We start from the raw sequence: 26,582 nt of genomic DNA, 5'->3' as shown, positions 1-26,582 counted from the left end.
GAGATTATAACTGCTGTGGATATAACGGAGTGGTTTGCAATTCTCTGGCGTTATGTAATAATCAAGATTCAGCAAGCATACCTGCAAACAAAACCGGGGATGTACCAGGCGATCACGAAGAAATATACTCGCGCGGTTTTCCTTGTGTTGCAACACGCCCGATACGTTGCGCCGCATGGAGGACAGATATATAGCAGGGTCTACATGTTACCGAGCCAGTCTTTCCACCATGCCCGTCGACACCATCCTTGTAGGTTTCTCTGTCAACCGTTCGTGTACTACGAATGAAGGTAAATTACGCTATTTTTAAAGATACATTTCAAATGCTGCGATAACACAGTACGGATTGTAGTCATAAAGTTTTAATTGTGATTTAATAAAAATTAAAACGATACGTTAAGTTTGCAGCCCTGGTGTACATTGATATCCCCCTGCCACAGTACCTTAACACGCCGCTAGAGGAGACAAAGGAGAATGGCACAGGTCGTTATTAAAGGGAAGCTTCGTGCGATGATTTGTTTTTAGCTGCAGCAGCCGAAATGTTGTGGCTATGTCGATCCAGATGACTTTCTTTAGCCGTCTGTATTGATCTGATAAAGCTATAGCATTTCCGCTGCTGCCGGAAACGAATTACCGCTCGACACTCCACTACAATAATGTGTTGCGCCAGTTCGTGCAGCCTCTGTTCTGGCTTACTACAGTCCTGTGACGCAGTGATTTCTGTGTGTACCAAGACTGCAGACCTGTATCTGCAAACAAACAAATAACTAATTACGTAACTTAATTTTTTTGTGGTGACTACCTCTCGTAGTTAGTTATCGTTATTTTAAACAATCTAGTGCAGCAATGAAAAGATTATATAGAGTTGAATTTTACGTTTTTAACATTTTGGTTACGGTTGTATTTGCAGATGAACGGAAAACGTTACTGGAAAACGTGGAAAGTGTCTTAGGCGATTACCTTCCGTTATTGAAGTTTCAGAGAAGTATGCATGTTGGTGACATCTTTGTATCAGTGTATACAGCGGATAGAGACTCTATAGTGAGTGTCAAATGTTTTTCGGCGGGTGGTGTGATTTGTGCTATCGAGTATTACAAAGAGGACAACGAGAAACCACTTCTCAATTTTGAGGTGAGTTCTCCAGTAAAGTTTAATTTCTGTTCTTGTTTTTTGAACTCAAAATGTAAACGGTGGTCGAGGTCGCCAACGTGTTGGTGTTCGGTCTAGACTTAAAATGATACTGATACTGAAAGGAATCTTCAAAGCCAGTTATCTTTTTCGGTAATTTGTTATTTGCATGTTGCATGGATCGTTCAGTCACCAAGGTAAGAAGAGGTGTTGCCATAAAGCTCTTGTTGTGGGTTAAATCTCAAACCTCCCCACAATTTTTCACATAACGGACGGATTTCGCGGTGTTATTGAAGTTCCCTCCATTGAACTGGGCTTTAAGATTGGCTACCCCCTGCTGCTATTCAAGACCAATGGAACGCTTACAGAGAACACTTTTCGTACTGCATTGTCCACCGTCAGGAACCCAAACATGACAAAACTACATGCAGGTAGTACCTACAGTAACACACTTTACATGTGCTTTATAAAGGAGCAGTACTATAAGTGAACGAAAATATTTCTGATGGGATGAATAAACATATCTACCTAGATCTTCTGCCAACGATGTTGTGTCAATTCAAATTACTGATCAGTAAATTAAAACTGTCGGCTGGCTGCTCCAGAATTGAAACCAGAACACCTGTTTTCCATAGGTAATGTGCTGTACTCTTTTTATCTAGCGAAATAGGTATGTTACCGCCATCAACATCTAACCTGTCTTTCTGTTATATATTCCATTTTAAATGAAAATTTAGGTGTACCAATACGTGGTACAAGAGGGAAGTTCCCTCTGTCATTAACGTCACAGTGGCTTGTAAAGTGTAGATGTGAAGTACTTATTTCTGTTTTTAGTCAGCTTTCCATTATAAGCAGTATGTGGTTGTTATTACCACTAAATGAAAGTAATCCTGGGACCGCAACCTAACCACAGCATTAGGGAAGCATCCGATTCCACCCGTCTGCTTTGACCTGTGACGTCATCATTATGGCGGAAACGTCAACTTGCAGTGTGTACAAAATGGCGACGATACCGTTGCTACGTACGCATGCCAACAAACGGTAACAAAATAAAAGCGGCACAAGAACGTCTCACTTCGACAATAAAATGAAACTAACGGGACAACCGAATGAAACTAATGGGACAACTGTGGGAAGTAGTTTTATGGCGGGGACAAGCTAATTATAAAACAATACGAAACACCACACCATGCCAAAACATATTATAAGAGAAACTCTACAGCCATAAAACCAACAGTAATCGTACACTTCACTCGACCTATATAACTCAAACGAAGCCCACAATACCAAAACACCACATTTCCCTTGACTTAGACAACTCAAACGTAGTTCTCGATATCTACTGGCAAACCACAAATAAAAAGACCACAACCATAAACTTCATACACCTACATAACTCACAAAACACCGCCGAAGCCAATACTCGAAAACCGAAAGAAGCCCATATTGACTTGAATATTTAAAATGCAGCTGAAATACCATGAATATAAAATAGACAAAGCATCACAATTACTGTAGAATAGTCTGCCCCCAGTAGCTGAATGGTCAGCACGACAGAATGTCAATCCTAAGGGCCCAGGTTCGATTCACGGCTGGGTCGGAGATATCTCCGCTCAGGGACTGGGTGTTGTGTTGTCCTAATCATCATGATTTCATCCCCATCGACACGCAAGTTGCTGAAGTGGTGTCAAATCGAAAGACTTGCACCCGGTGAACAGTCTACCCGACAGGAGGCCCTAGTCACACGGCATTTACATTTTACTGTAGAACAAAACCAAAACAAAAATTACCTACCAACGAAAGCCTCGACAAATCATCTCCATAAACGCCATCAACCTCCCACTCACAATCCCACCCAATACCGTTCCCAAAAACAAAACCCACAAAGAAAAAAAAAAATGAAAACAAAAGTCAATCACACCTTACAAAACACCACATTTCCCTTGACTTAGACAACTCAAACGTAGTTCTCGATATCTACTGGCAAACCACAAATAAAAAGACCACAACCATAAACTTCATACACCTACATAACTCACAAAACACCGCCGAAGCCAATACTCGAAAACCGAAAGAAGCCCATATTGACTTGAATATTTAAAATGCAGCTGAAATACCATGAATATAAAATAGACAAAGCATCACAATTACTGTAGAATAGTCTGCCCCCAGTAGCTGAATGGTCAGCACGACAGAATGTCAATCCTAAGGGCCCAGGTTCGATTCACGGCTGGGTCGGAGATATCTCCGCTCAGGGACTGGGTGTTGTGTTGTCCTAATCATCATGATTTCATCCCCATCGACACGCAAGTTGCTGAAGTGGTGTCAAATCGAAAGACTTGCACCCGGTGAACAGTCTACCCGACAGGAGGCCCTAGTCACACGGCATTTACATTTTACTGTAGAACAAAACCAAAACAAAAATTACCTACCAACGAAAGCCTCGACAAATCATCTCCATAAACGCCATCAACCTCCCACTCACAATCCCACCCAATACCGTTCCCAAAAACAAAACCCACAAAGAAAAAAAAAATGAAAACAAAAGTCAATCACACCTTACAAAAAACCAAAAAGCTGCCAACAATACCCACAACCTCATCCCTACCTTCCTCCTCCTCCCCCCCCCCCCCCCCTCCCCCACACACATACACACGAATCAGACGCCTAAAACTAACCGCACTGGGGCTCTCAAAAAACACAAAAATTCTCAGAAATTATCTAATCTAAATGAGATTGCAGGTTGGAAGAGTGCATCTTCACTCTCCCTATAACAGATTTAATTGCCCCTCAAAAATTCCCCTATGGTGTTAGTGCAAGCCTCAGTGTCACAATCTTTAAACTGAATACTATGGTTAACTACTAAATGTTCATAACCCCTCTTCCCCAAACACCTATACAATGAAACCGAGCGAAGTGGTGCAGTGGTTAGCACACTGTACTTGCATTCGAGAGGACAACAGTTCAAACACACATCTGGCCATCGTGATTTAGGTATTCCATGACTTCCCTAAATTGCTTCAGGCAAATGTGGGGATGGTTCCTTTGATAGGTCAGGCTGACTTCTTTCCCTCATCTGATGGGACCGATGACCTTGCTGTTTGATCCCCTCCGAACTGGGATTTCATCTGGAACTGGCAACTTATTTGCTTTCAACTCTTTCAGCTACTTCTTTAAGCCAGGGATACCTGCTACTATGTCCTCCAGGAGTCTCGGCGATGGTCGAATGATAATATGTTGGTATGATCCTTCAGTGTGAATGATTTCTTAAACAAGAAATTTAAAACTTAAGATTTCCCATTGCTGTCTTCTACTGCTACATCAGACTGGTCAGCAAGTGACTGGATAGAACCAATCAGCAATTTTATGTAGGAACAGAATTTTCTCTATTTCTTGACAAGAACTTCTGCTAACATATTCCCACCATTTCCACCATTCAATGGACAATGATAATGTGAATGGGATTTCTTTAAAATCAACTGTTTCTTGCATGTAGTGTGCATTTTCTTAATTTTTGCTTTAGAAATTGAAAGTTTTTTCGTATATGTGTGGGAATCGACATTCATGTTTGCATTCGTCCACTTCGTATTTGACATTGTAGGGCCTCTTTTACAGTAATACTCAGGCTTGAATTGAAATACCTTCTTTTTTTGTCCACTTCCATTGCGAGCACATAATCCACCTGCCTGGCCCCATAGATATCAGCCACAGGTGGAGATCTTAATGATGTGGTAGCATAACTCAAGAGGTGCTGGCATATATGATCACCATACTCTCTGACACCTTATGTACAGGGCTATTACAAATGATTGAAGCGATTTCATAAATTCACTGTAGCTCCATTCATTGACATATGGTCATGACACACTACAGATACGTAGAAAAAGTCATAAAGTTTTGTTCGGCTGAAGCTGCACTTCAGGTTTCTGGCGCCAGAGCGCTCGAGAGCGCAGTGAGACAAAATGGCGACAGGAGCCGAGAAAGTGTATGTCGTGCTTGAAATGCACTCACATCAGTTAGTCATAACAGTGCAACGACACTTCAGGACGAAGTTCAACAAAGATCCACCAACTGCTAACTCCATTTGGCGATGGTATGCGCAGTTTAAAGTTTCTGGATGCCTCTGCAAGGGGAAATCAACGGGTCGGCCTGCAGTGAGCGAAGAAACGGTTGAACGCGTGCGGGCAAGTTTCACGCGTAGCCCGCGGAAGTAGACGAATAAAGCAAGCAGGGAGCTAAACGTACCACAGCCGACGGTTTGGAAAATCTTACGGAAAAGGCTAAAGCAGAAGCCTTACCGTTTACAATTGCTACAAACCCTGACACCCGATGGAAAACCGATGGATCGGTTGTGGTGGAGATCATGATCAGCAATTCATGTCATGGCCTCCACGCTCTCCCGACTTAACCCCATGCGATTTCTTTCTGTGGGGTTATGTGAAAGATTCAGTGTTTAAACCTCCTCTACCAAGAAACGTGCCAGAACTGCGAGCTCGCATCAACGATGCTTTCGAACTCTTGATGGGGACATGCTGCGCCGAGTGTGGGAGGAACTCGATTATCGGCTTGATGTCTGCCGAATCATTAAAGGAGCACATATCGAACATTTGTGAATGCCTAAAAAAACTTTTTGAGTTTTTGTATGTGTGTGCAAAGCATTGTGAAAATATCTCAAATAATAAAGTTATTGTAGAGCTGTGAAATCGCTTCAATCATTTGTAATAACCCTGTAGTTGGTGTCTGCCACACTGGTGTTGCTTAACATACCATCACAGCATTTTGAAAGAGTACTTCTGTCATAACTACAGTCACATTTAAGGTGGGTATGAAAATATCATGGCAGTTTGCTCTGAGGCAAGTACTTTTAGCTATTTTGTATATTTTTTGTTATTCGCTTCTTGGCCATTTTTGCATATGATTTGCAACAAACTGGTTTTGTTCATCTGATCTTTCCTTGTTATTTAAAACACATACTTCTTGATTTGGTGGTCTATGTCTACTAACATAAAACATTGTTGTATGCCATTATTCTTGATACAGAGCAGGTATGAGTGATGAAAATCTCAGTGGGTTCATAAAGAATGTTACTTCATCTTCTTCTACTACATATTTACTTAGGTTTCTTTCATCCTGGTTGCATGTATCTATATTACTGATGTTATTGCCCCAATTAACAACACAGTCATCACCAGAGCTGTTTGTTTCAATACAGTCTGAAGGCTGAAATTTTTCTAACGTGAATCTAAAAGATCTGATAGTTGACAAGTATATACCTGTGATGACCATCTAAAGAACAAAGTTCTTTTTTCCAAATTTAAAGATAAGAGTGCAAAATATGTTCATATTTCTCATGACTGAATTATGAAATTGAACACTTTTTCTGAAAATAATGGTGTGCTCTTTAGCTATGAGAGTTGACATTTATAATTGCTGTAATGAACTGAATAGATAAATGAACAGCTGAAGTATTCTCAATACAGGGGCAGTGGCGAGGAGGGAGGGGGCTATGGGGGCTATATCCCCTCCCCCCTACCCCAATGGAGTATCATATTGCACTGGATAAAATGACTTAAGAAATCAGTGAATATATTACTCCAACAGATGCAATCTTTTTTTTGTGGAGTAATGTAGGTTGCAATGTATTTCAAACACATTTTAACAAAAGAATAAGAGCAACAAATAGCTTACTATCTAAACCAATAAATATCATTTAACTTAAAATGGGCATCTTATTATTTATTAATACACATTTTTTACCTTGAACTCCAAAACGGTTACCAAAAACTGCTTTATGCAAAACCAAATTTTACCATTTTGTCAGTGGAAGACCCCAACTCTCCTTTAGTTAAGTGATATTCCAGTCCCCCAAACCCCCTCTCCCCCCTAAGACCCCCCCCCCCCTTGACCGACTTCTAGAATCGCCCCTGTCTCAATACATTGTTATGCGTGAGATGACACAAATAATGACAAAACATGTAATTGTAATTGCACATAATAAAATTTGTTGGTAGATCTAATCAATGTATGTAGAACATCCGTGCTTGCACAGTGAAGTGAGAGCATTCAGTGCAGCACCAAGAGGATGATTTGCCACATTCATCCTTTTGATGTTACGTGGTATGAGTCACCAGAGTGTCAAAATGGTGAATGTGTTACATTCGTTGCTATGGCACTACAAAGTATACTTCTTTTGAACTTTGAAGATACTGGACTTTCCATTTTCTTCAACACTATCACAACTAATCATATTCAAGATTTTTTCGTAGCAAGGAACACAAAAAATTAAACTCCCTGATTCACTTAATTCAGAATCACTATTTTGGCACATCTGCATTTTTGGCATAAGAGAGATGATAATACTCTTCTGTACAAGTGCTGTTTTTTACGTGTATATGATGTTTATCTATACAGTGGTCACATACAACCATCAACCCAATAACACGGGTCAAGACAGCTGCAATCAAGATTGTCACAGTACCAGTGTTGGTGCTGTTTTATTTTTTATTGTTTCTGATTTGATCTGAGTTCCATTGACTTTGTTAATGAATGAGCCGTTTCAGAATTTGCCTCAAATGATTTAAAGAAACCCTGAAACACCTGGATCTGGATGGCTGAACAGGAATTTGATCCTTTGTCCCCCGATTCTGAGTCATGTTTTAACCAGCACTCCTTGTGGGATATGGAACGAGTAAAGTTTTATAAGATAGACTTACTGTCAAAAAGTGTATATCAGAAATATATAGATTTCAGAATGGATTCTAGTATGAATATCTTGATTGAGCTCCACTTGTAAAAATATTTGATTTGATTTAATCATCTCTTCAGTTCCAAGCCAGAGTACAATGCTACATATTGTGGAATGTTTCCAACACATGAGCTAGTGCACAATATTCATTTCTGTAGCAATCCCTTGAAACTAACTTTCCAAAAACTATAATTTTAATGTTATCTAGGAGAGCAGTAATTTCAGTTGAAATATTCTTTATTCCAGTGTATTCGGAAACTTGAGCAAAGTTTAATCAAGAAATGTCATGGCAAAAGGAGCAATGCCTTTCCGGCCATAGAACTTGGAGCTGTTGTCGACAGATACTTCACAGCAGCAGGTAAGTTTATTTCACATGTGCCTTATTATTACTGACAAAGTGTTTAAATTCTAGAATACAGTAACAAATTGTCCCCTTCAGTAAGAATGTATGAATGAAGTATAGAAACAAAATGAGATACTTGCAGTTTTTAAACATGTAAAAGTGCTACATTTTTGGAACTAGTTCACTATCTTTAAAAAACAACCTCATATTATCCAGTATACCATTTCTCAATAAATTTTTGATCATTATTAGTCAATCTATTCTTTAGCAGTCATTGCTTTCACATTATGTTTTTCCCAGCAAGAGAATAATATCTGAAATTTGTTATGAAAAAATTCTGCATAAGATGTAGGACTAGTTGATAGAATAACAAAATGCAACAAATATTTGTCTGGTGAAAAATAATAATGATTCAAATTCAATCAAGTCTGTTTTCTGGAAAAAGACTGAACAACTAGCATATCAATCAGTTACAGTGCAAGTGTCATCACTTTTCCATATCTGCACCAGTGACTATTGAAATAGTTCATACATTCTTAACCAGGTGCAAATAGTGCTAACAAAGCATGGTTCACAAGGAGATAGCAAGTAACGACCAGAAAATGAAAGTGAATACTGCGTGGAAAGTGGGAATCCATGAGGAATGTGTATTTTCAGTTGTACACATATTGTCAATATTGTATGCTCTTGTACTTGTTCCTGAATACTGCAACACTCTCATAGAAGGAGCAGTCAAATGGAAACCAAACACCCACCACAACTAGATAATGGAATTGTTCCATTCAGAAGTAATTGCCATACACATCAAGACATTTATCCCAGTGGGAGGCAAGATGATCAATTCCTCATCAGCCTGAAACCGAAGTCCATGCACGTCTCTAAGGTCGCAAAAGATGTGAAAATCACACAATGAAAGATCCAGGCTTTATGGAGGATGTTGCAGTATTGTCCAAGCAAATTGTCGAAGAGTATCTTTTGTTTAATTGACAGTGTGGGAGTGGATGTTATTGTGCAACAGGATGCTTCCTCTGTTCGTCAAGTTCCTTAAGTGTGGAACAACAGTCAGTTCGCGGCAGAGGCAGCAATGTGCCGTAGAGTCAGAGGGCCTAGGAATTCTGTTGGACGGAATTATCCTGTTGCACAACACCACATGCCCCTCACTGACAGTTGGACAAAGACTAAAGTCTTGTGATTAATCTTTTATCACATGATTTTCACATCTTTGGTGACCTTAAGAAAGACATGCGTGGACATCGGTTTCAGTTGGGCTAATAATTGATCATATCGGCTCCCAGTAGAATAAATGTCTTAATGCCTGCAGTGATTACTTTTTAATGGAACCAGTCCATGGTCACATTATGGCAGGTGTTCAGTTTTCATTTGATTGCCTCTCATAGAATGAATAGGGAGGCCATTTGTGTGAAGGTCGTGTCATATTATATTTTATGCCATAAGCAGGCATTCATCTCTTTCTGCACTGTCAGCAATTGCTAACACAAAAAAACCAAAGCAAGTTTAAAGAAGAGGTGTATAATCCAAAGAGTTAAGAATTGCTCATTCTTTTGATTGAATAGTAAATCAAGAAAGGTAGCGATGGATAAGGGGAGGGAAGGGGGCCAGGCTAGGAAGACAGCAAGGGGATGGAATGGAAATGTGAAATTTGTGAGCTCAACTGTGCACAGACAGGTGGGCTGCAGGTGCACACAGTGAAGTGGAGGAGTAGATTGGGAGAGGGAGGTGAGATCAGAAGATGATAAAGACTGCAGAGGTGAGACCGTGAATGTAGAGTGAGAATGAGAGGGAGTTGGAGGTTGTTTCAATTTTGTTTAAATGGATTTTGATAGCTTTAGGTGTTAAATACACCATTAGTGGTTACCTGTAGTCCCTCCATTGTTTCCACTCGGGACTTCCCATATTGTAATTGTAGTTTATGTTCATTTTTTAAATTTCATATTGCAAGTTCTTATTTTGTACAGTGTTCTTTGTGCTCAAAGAGGATAAAAGATTAGTGACTGGAAGGCAATAACATCCCACATTCTGGTATTGTCATTATTGTTGTGGGTTGGCAGGAGAGCCAACCCCGTATTATTAGAAGAAGCCGAAAGGCACGCGTTTTAGCTCATGCAGGCTGGCGTGAGGTCATGGAACAGGTCAAGGAAATTAGAATTTAGAAAAACGGACGTAGCTGGTGGAATACTTAACTTTAATCCATAAATGGTGAACGTCGCTCTTGACGGTACATTATTTACAGTATCAATAGTAACTGGTAATGGCGCCTTGCTAGGTCGTAGCAAATGACGTAGCTGAAGGCTATGCTAACTATCGTCTCGGCAAATGATCTGCTGTGTGGCGGCGCTCGGTCTGCAATCACTGATAGTGGCGACACGCGGGTCCGACGTATACTAACAGACCGCGGCCGATTTAAAAGCTACCACCTAGCAAGTGTGGTGTCTGGCGGCGACACCACAATTATCTTTCTGATATGTTTCTGTACATTACTCCACTGAATTCCTGTTTTCCTACTGGAGTGTAAGTAATATGAGTGTAGTAGCCAAGTAATACATGAAGACGGTTCAAGTAACCCAAATAATGGCTTGATTCATGAACAGTAATGAAAATTAGACTCTCCTCACACAATATTTCCAACTGAGAATACTGTACCTGATTGGACACAAGGTGAACAGCATTGGTGATAGAAAGTCCAAATGCCTGAAATGTCTCCATCCTGAACAATTTCTCAAAACTGGCATCAGCAAATTACAAGTAACCTGGCACCAGATACTATAAATTGTTGCAACATGGCAATGTTCTGTTTGTTATAACTGATGAGCTTCCTGTTATAACTGATGAGCTTCCACGTTGGTGTAACTGTGGTCCTTCTGCATGACTGGTGTCATAGGTCTGGGGATTCCGTAACGTTACTGCAGCAGTTGTGTCGAGCTGTAGCCAGATAACTCAGTGAAAAACACTTAATTCAATAAATAACTTGGGAGACAGAGAATGTTGACACTATGCTTGGGCTGACCTTGTTCAACTCAGCATTTGGCCCGCATGTTTAATGTTGCCACTGCCACTTCCTCACACCAGCTGCCATCCTGGTGGGCACATCTTCTGACAGTAGTGCCACATTGCCTTGTGCTTCAATTTGATCACCCACTGCCAGAGAAACTTCAGAAAATTGTGCTATTTGCCTTCTAGTGCAGTATCTTTTCTGGACTTAACAGATAATTATGTTGCACACCATTGGCCTGTGTAAGAGTTATTACAGGCGTCAGTAACATATTGACACTTGCCCAGGCCCTGTATGACTGGTTTGGTTTCTTGCAATATCAGTATAATTCAACTCCTGTCGCTGTAGTTGGTTGATTAGTTTGTAGGGTAAAGGGACTAAACTACATGTTCATCAGTGCCGTTTTTCTTAGTCACACAGGTCAAGGATTAAAATCATACTCCAAAAGAATACTATCACCTGAAATACAGGGAAGGAACAAAATGTGTAAAACTAAGTGTGTAACCACACCGAAGGAGAAAATGAAAGTAGCAAGCAAAAATGGAAAACATTAACTATAAGGAAGAAATGATGGAAAGTTTTAAAACAATATATCAGACACCCTGGGCTGGCAGATCGCAAGACTAAAAAAGGGATGAGCCAACCATTCTGCAGCACATTAAAATTGTCACCCTAAAATCACAATGCAAGAGAAACACAGATGGTGAAGAGATGAACACCAAGTCAGAACAGAAGGCACCAGACCAAATGAGGAAAAGTTAAAATACAGGTAGGGTGAAAGCCTGAGTGAGAAGGCCAGACACCTACCCTTAGATTGAGTCATAAAAACCGCCCTCTCGAATAAAACTTAAAACTATATCAGCCATTGAGGCATTGTCACTTACCACCATAGGTAATACATCAGGGAGGTTAAAAGTCCACCTCAGGGCACCAGGATTGGGACAGTCCAACAATATGTGGACCACTGTCAATTGAGAGCTGCAGCGACACTGGGCTGGGTCCTTGCGACAGAGCAGATGACCACGAGTCAGCCAAGTATGGCCAATGTGGAGTCGGCAAAGGACAATGGGGTCCCTGCGAGTGACTCTGTGGGTGATCTCCACACATTTGTTGTGTCCTTTATAACATGTAATGTATTGGGCACAGTTAATGCCATTCAGTATGCCAGTTACCAAAAACTTTATGGCACAATACCAATTGGAGGTCATTTTCTGGTGTGCCGATCTCCGGACTCCATTTATGAGTAGCCTCTTTGGCTAGCCTGTCAGCAAGTTTATTTCCCAGAATTACAATGTGTCCTGGGGTCCGTATGAAGATTGCTGACCATCCATGTTGTTCAAGGACATAAATGGAATCATAGATCACCATTACCAGAGGATGGTGAGGATGTGAGTATAGTACTGGTTGAGAGCTTATAAGGCACTCAAGGAATTACTACAATTGAGTAAGGACTCCCCTGAGAAGGAACAGATGTACTCAAGAGCGCAAGAGATGGCTATCAGCTCTGCAGTGAAAACACTACAGCCATATGGCAAGGAGCACTGTTCAGTACGTCCTGCATAAGCATAAGCGAACCCAATGTAACCGTCAAGCCATCTGTGTAAATTGCTTCTGAACTCTAGGATGTGTCAAGAATAGAAGGAAGTAGGTGATGGAGGGCTGCAGGATGAACTGAGTCTTTTTGGACTTGTGATAGGTCCAGACAAAGCTGTAGTCAAGGTATACACCATCGAGGAGTATGTGAGTGGACCCAGAGAAAAGGTGATTGAGGGAAAGACTCGAGTTCAGTGAGAAGGGACCAGACACAGATGGCAAATGTAATCCCTGATCTGGGCTGCTGTTAGGGAAAAGAAGACAGTAATGTGGATGTTGAGGCAAACTCCGAACATGTGCAGTATCGTTGGCAAGCAGTTGTCGCCTGATACGCAATGAAAGAATCCCAGTTTCCACAAGTAGGCTGTTCACTGGGCTTGTTCAGAGAGCTCCTGTCACAAGTCCAACTCCACAATGGTGTATAGGGGCAACCATCCGCAGTGCTGAGGGTGATACTGAACCATATGTCAGGCTCCCACAGTCAAGACGGAACTGTACGAGGGCTTTGTACAGCTGTTTAGGGCAATCTGCACCCCATTTGGTGTGACTCGGGCACCCAAGAATGTTAAGGTGCTGTCAGCACTTTTGCTTAAGCTAATGAAGATGTTGAAGTTGAATTAAGCTAGCATCACAGATGAGGCCTAAAAAGTGATAATAGTCCACTACATTAAGGAGATGGTAATCGAGATAAAGCTGTGTGTGCAGGGGAACTGTACAATGGTGAGAGAAGTGCATGGCGTAAGTCTTGGCAGTGGAAAACTGAAAGCTGTGGGTGAGGCCTCATGTGTGCATCTTTAGTGTGGCTCCCTGTAGTCGATGTTTAGCCACACCAATAGTAGATGAGTGGAAGAAAATGAAAAAGTCGTGATCACATAAAAAAGGTGATGTTGAGGACCCCACAGCTGCTGTTAGACCATTAATGGCCACTAAAAAGAGAGGTACTCTCAGTACGGAGCCCTACAAGACACCATTCTCTCGGATGAAATGGGAACTGTGTGAAGCACCGACTTGAGCTCAGAAGATGTGGAGTGATAGAAAGTTCTGTATGACAATTGGGAGAAGGTCCCAGAGACCTCACTCATGTAGTGTAGTGAGGATGTGGTGTTGCCAAGGGGTAGCATAGGCTTTCGTCAGATCAGAAATGATGGCAATAAGATGATGACGGCAGGAAAAGGATGTTCATACGTTAGACTCCAGGTATGACAATCTGTCAGTCGTGGAACCACCTTGGCAAAAGCCGCCCTGGGACAGAACCCGAAAGCTCTTGAGACTCAAAGAGCCAATACAACCGCCGGTCACCATATGTTCAAGCAGCTTGCACAGAATGGTGGTGAGGCTAATAGGATGATTGCTATCAATATCTAGTGGGTTCTTACCTGATTTTAGCACTGGAACGATGATACTTGCAATGTGATAGTAAAGTAAAGGTAAAGCATTTTTTTCCACTTGCAGTGATAATTTGCCATTGCTCCAGATGTGGTTGAAGATGGCAAGGAGATGGCACTGGTTATCCACTGATAGATATTTAAACATTTGAGGTTTGATATGGTCTGGTCCAGGAGGAGTATCTCACACCACTATGAGATGCATTCATTTGTGATGGTAGTAGGACAATAAACTGCATATGTGATCATAAGTAACAGCTAATGGATCTTGTAAAGGGGCAAGCTGACACAGTAATTGATACACCTTAGGTGGATTCCACAAGAGGAAGAAGGCTTTGCACAAATTCAAGTCTGTCACACTGAAAGCCAAAAAATGCTGCCCGAGTGTGTGTTGTGGGGGGGAACCTGACAAAATGGTTGCAGCGAAAGTAAGCTGTTCAATCAGAGGTGGTCGCACGGCGTGCATAATGAATAAATGTGATGAAACTGCACTTAAAGATTGCACATGCAGAAACCATTCCAAAATCATCGCCAGTCACGTAGTAACCAAGAAATACACAAAGCCAATCCAAGTAACACAGATATGACTTTATTTATAAACCGCTGAACAGTAATGGAAATCAGACTCTCACTGATCCCCACATAACAAGGCACAGAGCACTGATGTGAATAGTACAATTGTAAGAACATAAAAGAGAGTCAATGAGCGCTGCTCTGCACATATACATGTGCAAGTCACTGGCAAATGGTGCAGTGGAGACTACACCATGCGCACGTCTTAGACAGGCAGTTTCCGGCAGCTGGCTCAAGCTGATACAGTTGGTGACCAATTCAAACACGTACATGCAGTGACGCTACACGCGGCACACTCACATGCACTAGTAGCAGTATACAGCAATGAGACGCGCATGTTGTTAATTTGGAATCTCTCCAGGACTGTCAACATATCAAAAAATCTATGGACAAATTTTACTTTGCTAGCCAGTGAGGATTTGGCTCTCACGGTAGTGCTCATAAAATTTTTTTTCCCCTTAAAAACATTGTGAAACAAATACTGCTTATTTAAAAGGACTATGTTTTATCAGAATTTGAGAATCCTTTACAAGAGGAATACAGTGGTATAGTGCTTGTTGTGGTATACAGTGGAAGTTCTCTTGTTGGTAGAAGTGGACAACTGGGTCAAATATGAGGACCTGTGCTGATTTGGTTGGTCTTAATATATTACACATTCCTTGTGTGTCTTTATGAAATACTTAACTGCAGACTACAACTAGTGTAATGTCACTGTCGCCCCTCTTTTTAAAGCACTCATGAATGCTCTTCTTCACCTAGACATAGTGAGCATCCCTTGCGTCTTTTTCTGAAATATTTGACTGCAAACTACAGCCAACATCATATCAATAGACTTCTCTATCAAATGCTCTCAAATACTGCTAAAATGTACACACTGCAGTTTCACTTTTAAAACGTCATTTTGCTTCGGCTTATGGTGAAATGAAAATGTTAGGAGCATTGTTGGCTCAGAAAAATGCTTTACCCTTATTTTATTATCACTTGATAAAAACATTTTATACTGTTTTGTGCTATAATAGGTTATTCTTGTATTTTATGAGTACTTTAAATTCTGAATCAAAATTTCCATAATGTAATGTGCAACTGCATTCAGCTCCATGGACATAAAATTCCATACAGTTGAATTGTAGCACGTGAATCCCTTATAAACATATTTAGGCTTTTGTAATGTGTTTGAAATTGTTTATCTACAGATGACCGTATTTTGGAATATGACATTGACAGTATTGTATATGAAACTACTTCGCCTTATCAGAGAATAAGAATTATGCATTCTCGAACACTTGGAAATTTACTTGTTCTGGATGAACATCAGAGTGAGTAATCTTCATATTTATTTGTGTACATTATATCTGTGTGTGTGTGTGTGTGTGTGTGTGTGTGTGTGTGTGTGGTGCATGGAATGAGTCAATCTAATAATCTACTTATATTTTTTCTACAGATTTGGCTGAAAGTGATCTGATATACACAGAAACATTAATGCAGCGAGGGAAGGAAAATTATGAAGGAAAAGAGATAGTGATTTTGGGTGGAGGAGATGGAGCTCTTTTATGGGAACTTTTGAAAGAGAAACCAAAGTTTATTACAATGGTAGAGGTATGTATTCACAATTACTGTCTAGTTTATTCTTTTTATTACAGTGACCATTAAAATTTTTTGTCACACTCTGTTTTTGGTAATAAGTTTTTCAAGGCAAACTTTCATTACAAAACAAAATATTAGTAGATAACTATGTTAAATACAAAAATTTGAAGCCCTGGTGTAGATTATATAGACGATAGATCCAGATGTAATTTCATTAGATGTGGTTGAATGGTGGTTACCATGTAGAGAAGCTGTGCTATGACCCACTCAGATAGCCAAGCAGGATTAGACAGATGGCTCTAAATCCTTTGCATTAACTTCCATATCAGGAGCTAGATGTATACTAACATAACAGAGTAATGATTCGGCATATTACGCACCTTACTATTTACATGAAAAATCCCACTTGTGTGCTAAACCTGTTGAGGCAAACTGTCAACAGGCCATACTGTGTATGTTTATTTATTCTAATCATATACTGTTAAATTTGGACTTAGTTGCAACAGTGTGGATTTGGTGACTTTTTTCATGTTCATGGTTTGATGACAGTCATCAAACCATGAACATGAAAAAAGCTCAAGGTATAGGGGTCCAAGAGTATGTGTAACTTCTGCACCACTTGAAACAGTTTGTTATTAGAGCACAGTTAGAATCCATTGTGACACTGAAGTCAGTTACATGACTTGCCTTGCAGTGAAGAACAAAACTGTGTTAATAGAACTCCCAACTTTAATTTGCCTCATCAAAGCAAAAGATGGTTGAGAAGAAGATGATGCTACAGCCACAGGCTGTTGTTCATTTTGCAGTATATGTAACAGAAATTCCTGCTATTGTTGCTGGAATTTCCAGTGCTTTTCTTGCTGTTGTTGCAGTTGTTGCTATTGCAGCTGCAGCCATTGCAGCCACAGCTATAGAAACTCATGAGCCATGTTTCCCAGTGAATAGCTGCATGCTGAGAAAGTCCCTCATCACCATGTTTCTGTCAACTCAGCATTGGTAGGATGCAGTTTGCTAAATCACACTAGCAATGATACAGTGACTGGTGGAACAAACAGGCAGTTCCTGTGCTTGATGGTGGATTTCACAAAGTGAATGACTAGCCAGAAGCAAAGTACATAGCATAGTGAATGTCATCATAAGGTTAGGTTGTGCAAACCACCCATGAAGCAATACCAATTGAAAAGCATAAATACAGGCAAGGCCAATCACTCTGATTCCATTTGTGCATATCAAAGGCTTCAGAGAATAGTGAAACCTGCCAGACAAATGCGGGGCTGTGGTATTTAAGGACACGGTCATGTCAGTGGACAGGCCTATGAGACATGCCCGTGATGGTGGCAGTGACTTCTATTGGAGAACACTGCAGCCATAATATGAAGCCCAAGTTTGTTTGCCCTGATAATTCCTCCATATCAGTACTCGGGACTGGGGTGGGGAGGGGGGGGAACCTGATTATCGTTGGATTCTAAGTTGGTAGTTCTTCATTAAATAACAATAATTTTCTGTAGAGTGAGAATTAAGATGAACAAAGTTATGTTTGCAGTCTATTCACAGTAAAACACACTGTAATGAAATGCTGTATGGTGTGCACTTTAAGCTGATGTTTTATGTGATATGCAGACAAGGGAACAAACCTGTTAGGGTGTGACCTATGCAAAGTCTTGGGTGCCATAGGGGTTGTGTTCTGTGTTTATTACTTTTCTTGGTATGTATCAGACAGATGATTCAAAGAAAATTCTCTTTGCAGATGACACAAGTTGTATTGTGAAATACATATAATGCAATGTAAATAATCTAACTAATAGAGTATTCATAATGGGGATAGATAAAATCTACTCACCAAGCAATGGCACAAGGAAACATAGGTAAACCTTAAGTAAATATGCAAGCTTTTGGAGTCAGAGGCTCCTTCTTCTGGCACAAGGGTCAAAGGGGTGGGAACAGGTATGAAGAAAAAGGACTGGTGAGGTTTAAGAAATGCGGAGAGTTCAGAAAGGTTGCCCAGAACCCTGGGTAAGGGTAGGTTTACCAGATGGGATGAGAAGGAAAGAGTGATTGTTGGGGACTGCTCTGGACAACAGTTGAAAACCTTAGAGTTAAAAGGTGGATGATAGGGCAATAAGTAAGACAGAGATTACTGACATAACATCATGCATGAGTTGATAAGAGCAGAAAGCTAAGTACATTGTATGTGGTATAGGTAGATGGCAGGGAAAAGCTGATAGGTCAGAAAATAAAAGATATAGAAACTAAAAAGAAGTGAAGGAAAGAACAGTCGCTGAAAAGAAATGCTGTGATCAAAGAAATAAATGTAAATTAAGGCCAGGTAGTTAGCGATAATGAAGAACAGATTGTAACACCAGTTCCCAGCTGCAGAGTTCTAAGAAAGCGGTATCTGGAGGAAAATCTAGATGGCACAGGTTGTGAGACAGACACCGAGAACATAGCTGTCATTTTGTGGAGCATGCTCTGAAACAGGATATTGAGTTCTTGATAACAACAGTGCATGTTTTTCACAAAGTGGAGTAACACTCTAGTACATCAAAATGGAATGTGTACTTAATGCTGAACTCTTGTGAAATCAAAATTTTATTGTCCCCAGCTGGTCAAACAGTCAGTGAAGTTGTCCATTTTAAATTCTTAAGAGTGACAGCTGATGGAAAGCTGTCTTGCAAGTATCATGTTAGACATACTGTACAGAAACTGAGTGCTGCTGTCTTCTCTACAAGAATAATATCGCCACTGTTTCTGACACTGACATGTAATGTTTTGAAGGCTTGTTTACAGCACTTACTTTCACTATATAATCTGGTGGGGTATCATATTTTGGGGCAACTTTGTGTACTGACCAAGAATATTACTAGCCCATAAAAAGTTGCACAGATCTGCAGTGTCAGTTTACAAACTTTGTTTGGATGTCCTGGAATTCTGCCTCTACCATCCATGTACATACAAACCACAATAGGATTTGTTATTAACAATATTGACTCATTCAGGTGAATCTGCAGTTTTTATTCAGTGAATGCAAGATGGACAAACAATTTGCTGTTAGTTAACACTTCCTTAAGTCTCCTACACAAAGGTCTTTAAATTATGGTTGGAATGTTATGTTGAGCCATACCCGTGTACAATAGTTGCTTGCAGTAGATGAAAATTTTTCTCTCAGATATGTTATTTATTTGTACACTCTTTAACAATTTTTTGCTTTTGTTTCTTAGTTATTTAGTTTATTTTATTTATAAATTTTTTAATCAGTATTCTGTAAACTATGCATTATCTCATTCCATATCGAAGTAACTTCGGCTGGCATGATCCCACATAACCTGATGAATAATTCACTAGTGCATTGTAACTTTTACACTGTTAATTTCCTCTTTTTACAGATTGATGAGCAGGTGATGCAGGCATGTCAGAAACATCTTCGCTCTTGTTGTGGTAACTGTCTAGATCAGTATAAAGGAGAGAACTATGAGGTTTGTACAGAACTGGTTTACAAACTTGCTATTGGAAAAATGCTCATCAAAGTTGCTTCATATTTAGGAGATATGTTGCTGTTGCCACACAAGGAAGTGTTGTGATCATAACTATTATGTTGTAAATGTTTTGGATAACTAATTACTTTTTACTTTCATAACTCCATACATCTCATAATATCTGATAATTATCAGCCTATAGGCAAATTAAGCTGAGTTCAATGTTGAACACTCAGTTCAATTTTTAACATTTGTTGTATGCTTCTACAACACTGCTGCCACTACCATTATACTATCTGCATTTTTTTTAGTTATTTTTGTAACTTACTGTTGACTAATATCTACAGTGTCAGTAGCTTCCATACACAAACAATATTGCATCAAATGCTGTTCATAAATGCATTCCATTGGAGGTGTCACAAGCACAAACATGCCTGAGTAGGGACTGTCTTGCATTTGCCAGTGTATGCTTTGTTATTTATTTATTTCTTGTTCCGTAGATCCAGTTAGTGAGTCAATCACAAGGATATGGAACGTGTCAAATTGTACAGGTTTCGATTTAAACTTACAATAAATACAGGGGCAATTCAATGGCAAATTGTACATAGTTTAAGTAAGACATACTATAAATATAGTAACAGATACAATGTCAGCTAGATAACATAACAACCATTTGACAGAAAAAGGAGTTTCAAATAAAGGTTAAAGATAAGAGCACAAAGTTAAATAAGATATTAGGCCTACAAGAGTAAATACATGTACAGCCAATCTGTTGTTACAAAAAGTGTGCTAATGCCCAAATGCACAATAAAATCAATTGAGCTACTTCTAGACACAATACGTTTAGTGATGGTATACATTTTCTTTCAGGTATTCATCCACAGTATAATAAGATTTCTCTGTCAGGTAATCTTTGAGAACTCGTTTAAATTTTGGCAGTTCTGTATGAACACATTTGATATGTAGTGGTAGAGCATTGAACAGCTTAATGCTGGAGTAGTAAACTCCTTTTTGTACCAGAGTGAGACGTTTCATTTCTAAATGTAGATTGTTTTTGTTTCTGGTGCTATAACCATGGAATTTACTGTTGTCTTGGTAGATGGAATAATTTTTGCACACAAAGGTCAGCAAGGAAAAAATATACTGTGAGGCAGTTGTTAGGATACCTATCTTCCGAAACAAGTGCCTGCAAGAGTGTCTTTGATGGACCCCACACATTATTCTGATTGCTTTTTTTTGGATGGTGAAAACTTTTTTGCAAGTGGTTGGTTCCCCCAGAATATGATAGCATATGACATCAATGAGTGGAAGTAGCCAAAGTAGGCAACCTTAATAGTGTCAACTTCAGCCACTGAAGAAATTACCCGTGATGCAAATGTTGCCGAGCTAAGTTTTTTACATAGATGAAGAATGTGAACTGACCAATTACATTTACTGTCTATGTAAGCACCCAGGAATATTGTGTCTTCAACTTTCTGTATTGGTTGATCTCTACATTTTATGTCAATTTCATTGGGATTACTTTGTGATGTATGGAACCTCATATAATGAGTTTTATCTGCATTGAGTGAGAGACCATTTGAGGAGAACCAATTTAAGATGTCATTAAAAACAGTATTTGTAGTTTTTTGAAGATCATGATCAATCAAATCGTCAATTAGAATTGTGGTATCATTGGCAAACAGGGTAAATTTGCTATTTGTCTCAGAACAAAGAGGAAGATCATTAATAAAGATGAGGAAAAGCAGTGAGCCCAAAACGGAGCCTTGAGGCACATCACACGTTATCGTGCCCCATTCAGACGGGGCAGGTTCTCCAGAAGAGCCATTTAGCATTACAGTCTGCTTCCGATCCTGTAGATATGATTGTAGCCACAAGCCAACAGTACTACCTAAACCATAGTATTCTGCCTTTTTCCAAAGAATTTGGTGGTTTACACAGTCAAAGGCTTTCGTAAGATCACAAAAAATATCCACTGGAGACATTTTTTTGTTAATGGCTTCCAAAACTTGGTTGCTGAAAGAGAATATTGCCTGTTCAGTACAAAGACCGGCACGAAAACCAAACTGATTTTTGCTTAAGATACTGTGGAAGTCGAGATGGTCTACAATCCTCCTGTGCATGAGTTTTTCTAGAATTTTCGAGAAGGTAGTTAATAGGGATATTGGGCGATAGTTTGTAACAATGCTTTTATCCCCTTTTTTAAAGAGAGGAATCACTACAGCCAACTTAAGTCTGTCACGGACAATCCCATCTTGTAGGGATGCATTGTATATGTTGCATAAGACGGGACTAACAAATTTATAACAGTGTTTCAGTATTTTACTAGAAATATTGTCCACACCAGCAGAATTTTTATTTTTTAATGATCTAATTACTCTTATGACTTCGCTTACAGTAACTGGAGATAAGGATAACTGTGGGATTCTGTTGCTAATAGCTTTCTGTTGGAGGGACAATGATTCTTCCATGGAACCATTACAGCCTGTCTTCTCTGCTGCTCTCAAAAAGTGGTTATTAAATATTTCTGCAACCAACTCAGGTTTCTTTATGATACTGTCCCCTGTTTTCATCTCTACCTGAGACATGTTCCCTGTTGTCCTGCCAGTTTCCCTCTTTATTACATTCCATATAGTTTTAATTTTATTTTCTGAGCTTTCAATTTCTGATTTTATGCACATACTTTTAGATTTATTTATAACCTTCTTGAGAATGCTACAGTAAAGTTTGTAGTGTTGTCGTTTCTTTGGATCATTACAAGTCCTGAGAGAACTGTATAACATCCTCTTTGTTCTACAAGATGTTGTTATCCCTGTAGTGATCCAAAACTTCTTGGCATTGCCTATATGACTATTTCTAACTACTTTTTTGGGAAAGATGGACTCAAATACAGACATGAATTCATTTAAAAATGAATTGTACTTTTTGTTTACATCTGTTTCCCTATAAACTCGGCTCCAGTCTATCTCTTTTAGGCTATCATTGAATTTTTTAAGGCCCTGTTCATTTATTATCCTAAAAGATTTCCAAGAATGCTCGGAACTGTTGCACACACTGATGTAATTGAGCCTAAGCAATTGACCACCATGATCAGAAAGGCCAAGGATTGGATGTACAGTGATCTCATTGCATGTAGACTTATCTATAAATATATTATCTATCAGACTTTTACTGTTAACAGTAACCCTAGTTGGGAAATCAACTATTGCCATCAGATTATAAGACTCCATTAAATGTACTAAATCAGCTTTACTATTGCTCTCATTTAGGAAATCAACATTAAAGTCACCAGTAATTATCAAGTTCTTGGACTTTGAGTACAGTATGGATAATAAAGAATCTAAGTGCTTAAGAAATACATTCAAATTCCCTGAGGGAGATCTATACAGTGCTAACACTACAGCCGTGAAGTCATTTACAGTAATCTCAACACCACATACTTCAATTTGTTGCTCTATACAATGGCTCTTTAAATCTAATGCATTGTAAGATATGTTGTTTTTTACATAAATTACCACTCCACCTTTTTCCATGATGGTTCTTGAGTAATGCGCTGCCTGACAGTAACCACTTAGCTGTAACCTTTCAATATCTTTCACATGATGTTCACTAAAACATAATACATCAGTATCTTTTATTCCTTGTGGTTCCTCTAACAGAACAGTAATGTCATTTACTTTATTACTAAGTCCTTCCACATTTTGGTGAAAAATCGTCATTTCTTTGGAATTAGAGACAGATCTAAACTTTTGCCTAAAAAATTATCTGTAGCTACAGACACAGTACGTTCATTACTAACAATTTCCTGAAACATTTGAGTTTGAAACCGAGTCTGACTTGATGGTTGGAGCCATTCAAGTGCGATTGGTTCCAACTTTGGGGTACATTTGTGGACTTCTTCCAATATTTTTGTTTTTAAGAGGGTACCTAATGCTTTTTTTCCTGATCTGTTCAGGTGCGATCACATTAACTTGTAATTTTTTTTCTTTTCACAGATTATTGTTGATGACTGTGTAAAAGTACTTGAGAAATTCATCAAAGAAGGCAAGAAATTTGACTATGTGTTTGCTGACCTTACTGACATACCACTATCGTCAACACCACAAGGAGAACTGTGGGATTTCATCAGGCTAATTTTAAATATCTCATTCAAAGTTCTAAAACGAACGGGAAAGTACATGACTCATGTAAGTTGAGACTTTATTGCAGGTTTAGTACCAGTACTCACAACATTAACAACTATATTAGCAGATGTTATTATTTATGACACATTTTTACCATTATTGATAGACTGTTTTCTTGGGCCCAGCTGGACTGACAGTTTTATTTTTCTTTATTAATACAACACAAAACCTAATTGTTTTCACCATGAGCTTCAAGCAATAGTCATACTAGAAATCATGCATAAAGCACACACACAGAATGGTCACTCAAAGCACTTGATGAAAATTAGATCAGTTATTAATTAGGAAAAGATGTTCTCAACTTGAAGTTTTTTTTGAATGCCACAATGTTTTACAAGGCATGATCCTAAAGGAGGTGACATGCCCTTGCTTCAGGATTGTACACTTGCTTAAAACCAGCACATCTCACAGTTCTGCAATCCATTGACCTGAAACATCAATATTCCCCATCTTCTTACTGCCTCTGCCCCCTTTCAACTATCCTGCCTCTGCTCCTCCATTCTCCTCTTCCTTTTCTGTCCTTCTTTTTGGTTTCAGATTTTCCCATTTCTTCCTGACCATAATTTAGTATTTATTTTAATTAATTATTCATTTTCTTCATTTTATTTTGTGCTTCTCACGTATGTTTCTGCTATTCCTAGCCTTAGCCCTGACTCCTTCCCCCACCCACCACTACCCTTCCTCTCCCTCCCCCCCCCTCTCTCTCTTATGCAAATGCATGTGTGTGTGTGTGTGTGTGTGTGTGTGTGTGTGTGTGTGTGTGTGCGCGCGCGCGCGTGTGTGTGTGTGTGTTTTTAATTAATTTTCTCAGCCTGTTTATTGGATGCTTCCTAATGATATCGTGTTGCCATATATTAACCAGTATGAAAGATTTTACAGTGAAACTACTGTAATATACCATAATTGTGAATCTCTTTAATTGACCTATCAGATTTTTTATATTAAGCAAACAGTTCCATTAGTAGCAAAATAGCAGTAGAATAAGTACTCTTACAACAAACAAATTGGAACGGCTTCTGCAGGATGGACAGATATACAAATGACAAGACAATCATTTAGCTTAACTGCAACCTGTATCTCATTTTTTAGAGCAGTAGGAAAGTAAGAAGATATTACTTATAATACCTGAACCTATTGTATCTTTTCTGCATACCAAGGATTCCAAAATACTTGTTCCTCATCCACAGTTTGTGGATGATATTGTTACTCAGAACCATACACCCATTGTCTTTGTTTTGTATATATCACAGTTTTTCAGTTTTGTCATGTACTAAGCAGATGCTGCAGTTCTGCCATTCACACTGTTACTCTTTGTTTTATTGACTTTACTGAAATTATCAATATTGTTTTTACACTGTCAAAACTTGTTGTAGGCCAATGGAGTGTCATGCCCAAGTGCTCTCAGTATGTTTGAGTCACAACTTAAACAGCTTCCCGTACCAGTGAAATTTACGCGTGACCAGGCCTTTGTACCATCATTTATGGAAGACTGGGTCTTCTACCAGGTGCAGCCAATATGCAGATAGCTTTCAACACAGACCATTTATATAGATCCTTGGGCTTTCTATCTGCTACAGCTTGATCTTAAGTTCAACGTTATAAAGTAGTGAAGCATTCTACATTGTGAAATGGTTTAAGTGAAATAATGTTACATTACGTGAAACAAAATATTTTGTTCAGTATTATAGATGTAGCACATTTTTGTGTTAAATTGACTGATTTTATATGATTATAATAAACAGTAAATATTATACACTGTGTAAATTTATTTAAAAGTTAAAATTCTCAAGGATTCATACTGAACTGCATAAGAAAGGAACAGAGAGTCATGAGAGCAGTGAAAGTTTTTGATGCCAATTGTTTGGTAACAGTTCGGAAAAGCAATTGTAGTGCTTTTGGTTTTGGTTGTCTCTGTCACCTTTACTAGTTATAATGTGTTTTGAATCATGGGACATTGTATCATTTATGTTCCTACATTTTCTAGGGTGATTTCATCTCAAATCATACAGGTCATGTGTACTTGTGCTCATGAATTCCTCTGGAAAAAATATATATTAGACTCTATGTCATAAGTGTTAAGAAATAAAGTATTTTCATTTTATCTTAATTTTTGTAAGTGCTATGGCCCTTTGAAAAATGTGTATTTTGTAAATAATTCTTAAAACAGTAGAGAGCAAAAAACAAATATAACTAATAAACCAAAAGTACTGGAGACCTGGGAGATGTTTTGTATTACAGCTCCCTATTAGTGTGTTGAAATTTAGTTGATACCCAAACACTAACGGGCTTCCTTTAACTTACAAATTTAAGACAAAAATATGTAATTTAAGTTAATTTTTTCACTTAAATTTTTTTTTTTTTCTAATTTGGGAAGTCACAGGAATCTCTCTTTTCTGTCATATTACTAGATGCTACTTATTTATTTATAAACAGTATCTTTTGCATGCCAGATATCTGTATTATGTTAATATTTATTACTAAACATGTAAAAAATTGCATTTTACAAGTTTTTACAAACTACTTATTTGAAAACACCTGTAACAACAACTGTACATATAATAATT

The 26,582-nt window shown here is 38.9% G+C and overlaps 1 protein-coding gene across 1 annotated transcript; it reads left to right on the top strand.

The window, feature by feature from the left end:
* Positions 1-229: 229 nt before the first annotated feature.
* On the top strand, positions 230-26,582 carry LOC124711873 (spermine synthase-like). Its single transcript, XM_047242112.1, has 8 exons — positions 230-290; positions 911-1,131; positions 8,120-8,231; positions 15,971-16,093; positions 16,219-16,373; positions 19,745-19,834; positions 23,830-24,021; positions 25,392-26,582. Exons 1-8 carry the CDS (start codon positions 230-232, stop codon positions 25,542-25,544), a joined length of 1,107 nt encoding a protein of 368 aa, XP_047098068.1. The 3' UTR covers positions 25,545-26,582.

The sequence above is a fragment of the Schistocerca piceifrons genome, chromosome 8 (assembly GCF_021461385.2).
Source record: "Schistocerca piceifrons isolate TAMUIC-IGC-003096 chromosome 8, iqSchPice1.1, whole genome shotgun sequence".
In the NCBI taxonomy this organism is placed as follows: Eukaryota; Metazoa; Arthropoda; class Insecta; order Orthoptera; family Acrididae; genus Schistocerca; species Schistocerca piceifrons.
This window is presented reverse-complemented; position numbering and strand designations above follow the sequence as displayed.

What these genes read in the sequence shown, in the direction of transcription:
- LOC124711873 (XM_047242112.1), top strand. Translation starts at nt 230, where the DNA reads ATGCCCGTCGACACCATCCTTGTAGGTTTCTCTGTCAACCGTTCGTGT. An exon ending in AACCACTTCTCAATTTTGAG is followed by an intron (nt 1,132 to 8,119) that starts GTGAGTTCTCCA and finishes TCTTTATTCCAG; the next exon opens with TGTATTCGGAAACTTGAGCA. An exon ending in ATAAAGGAGAGAACTATGAG is followed by an intron (nt 19,835 to 23,829) that starts GTTTGTACAGAA and finishes TTCTTTTCACAG; the next exon opens with ATTATTGTTGATGACTGTGT.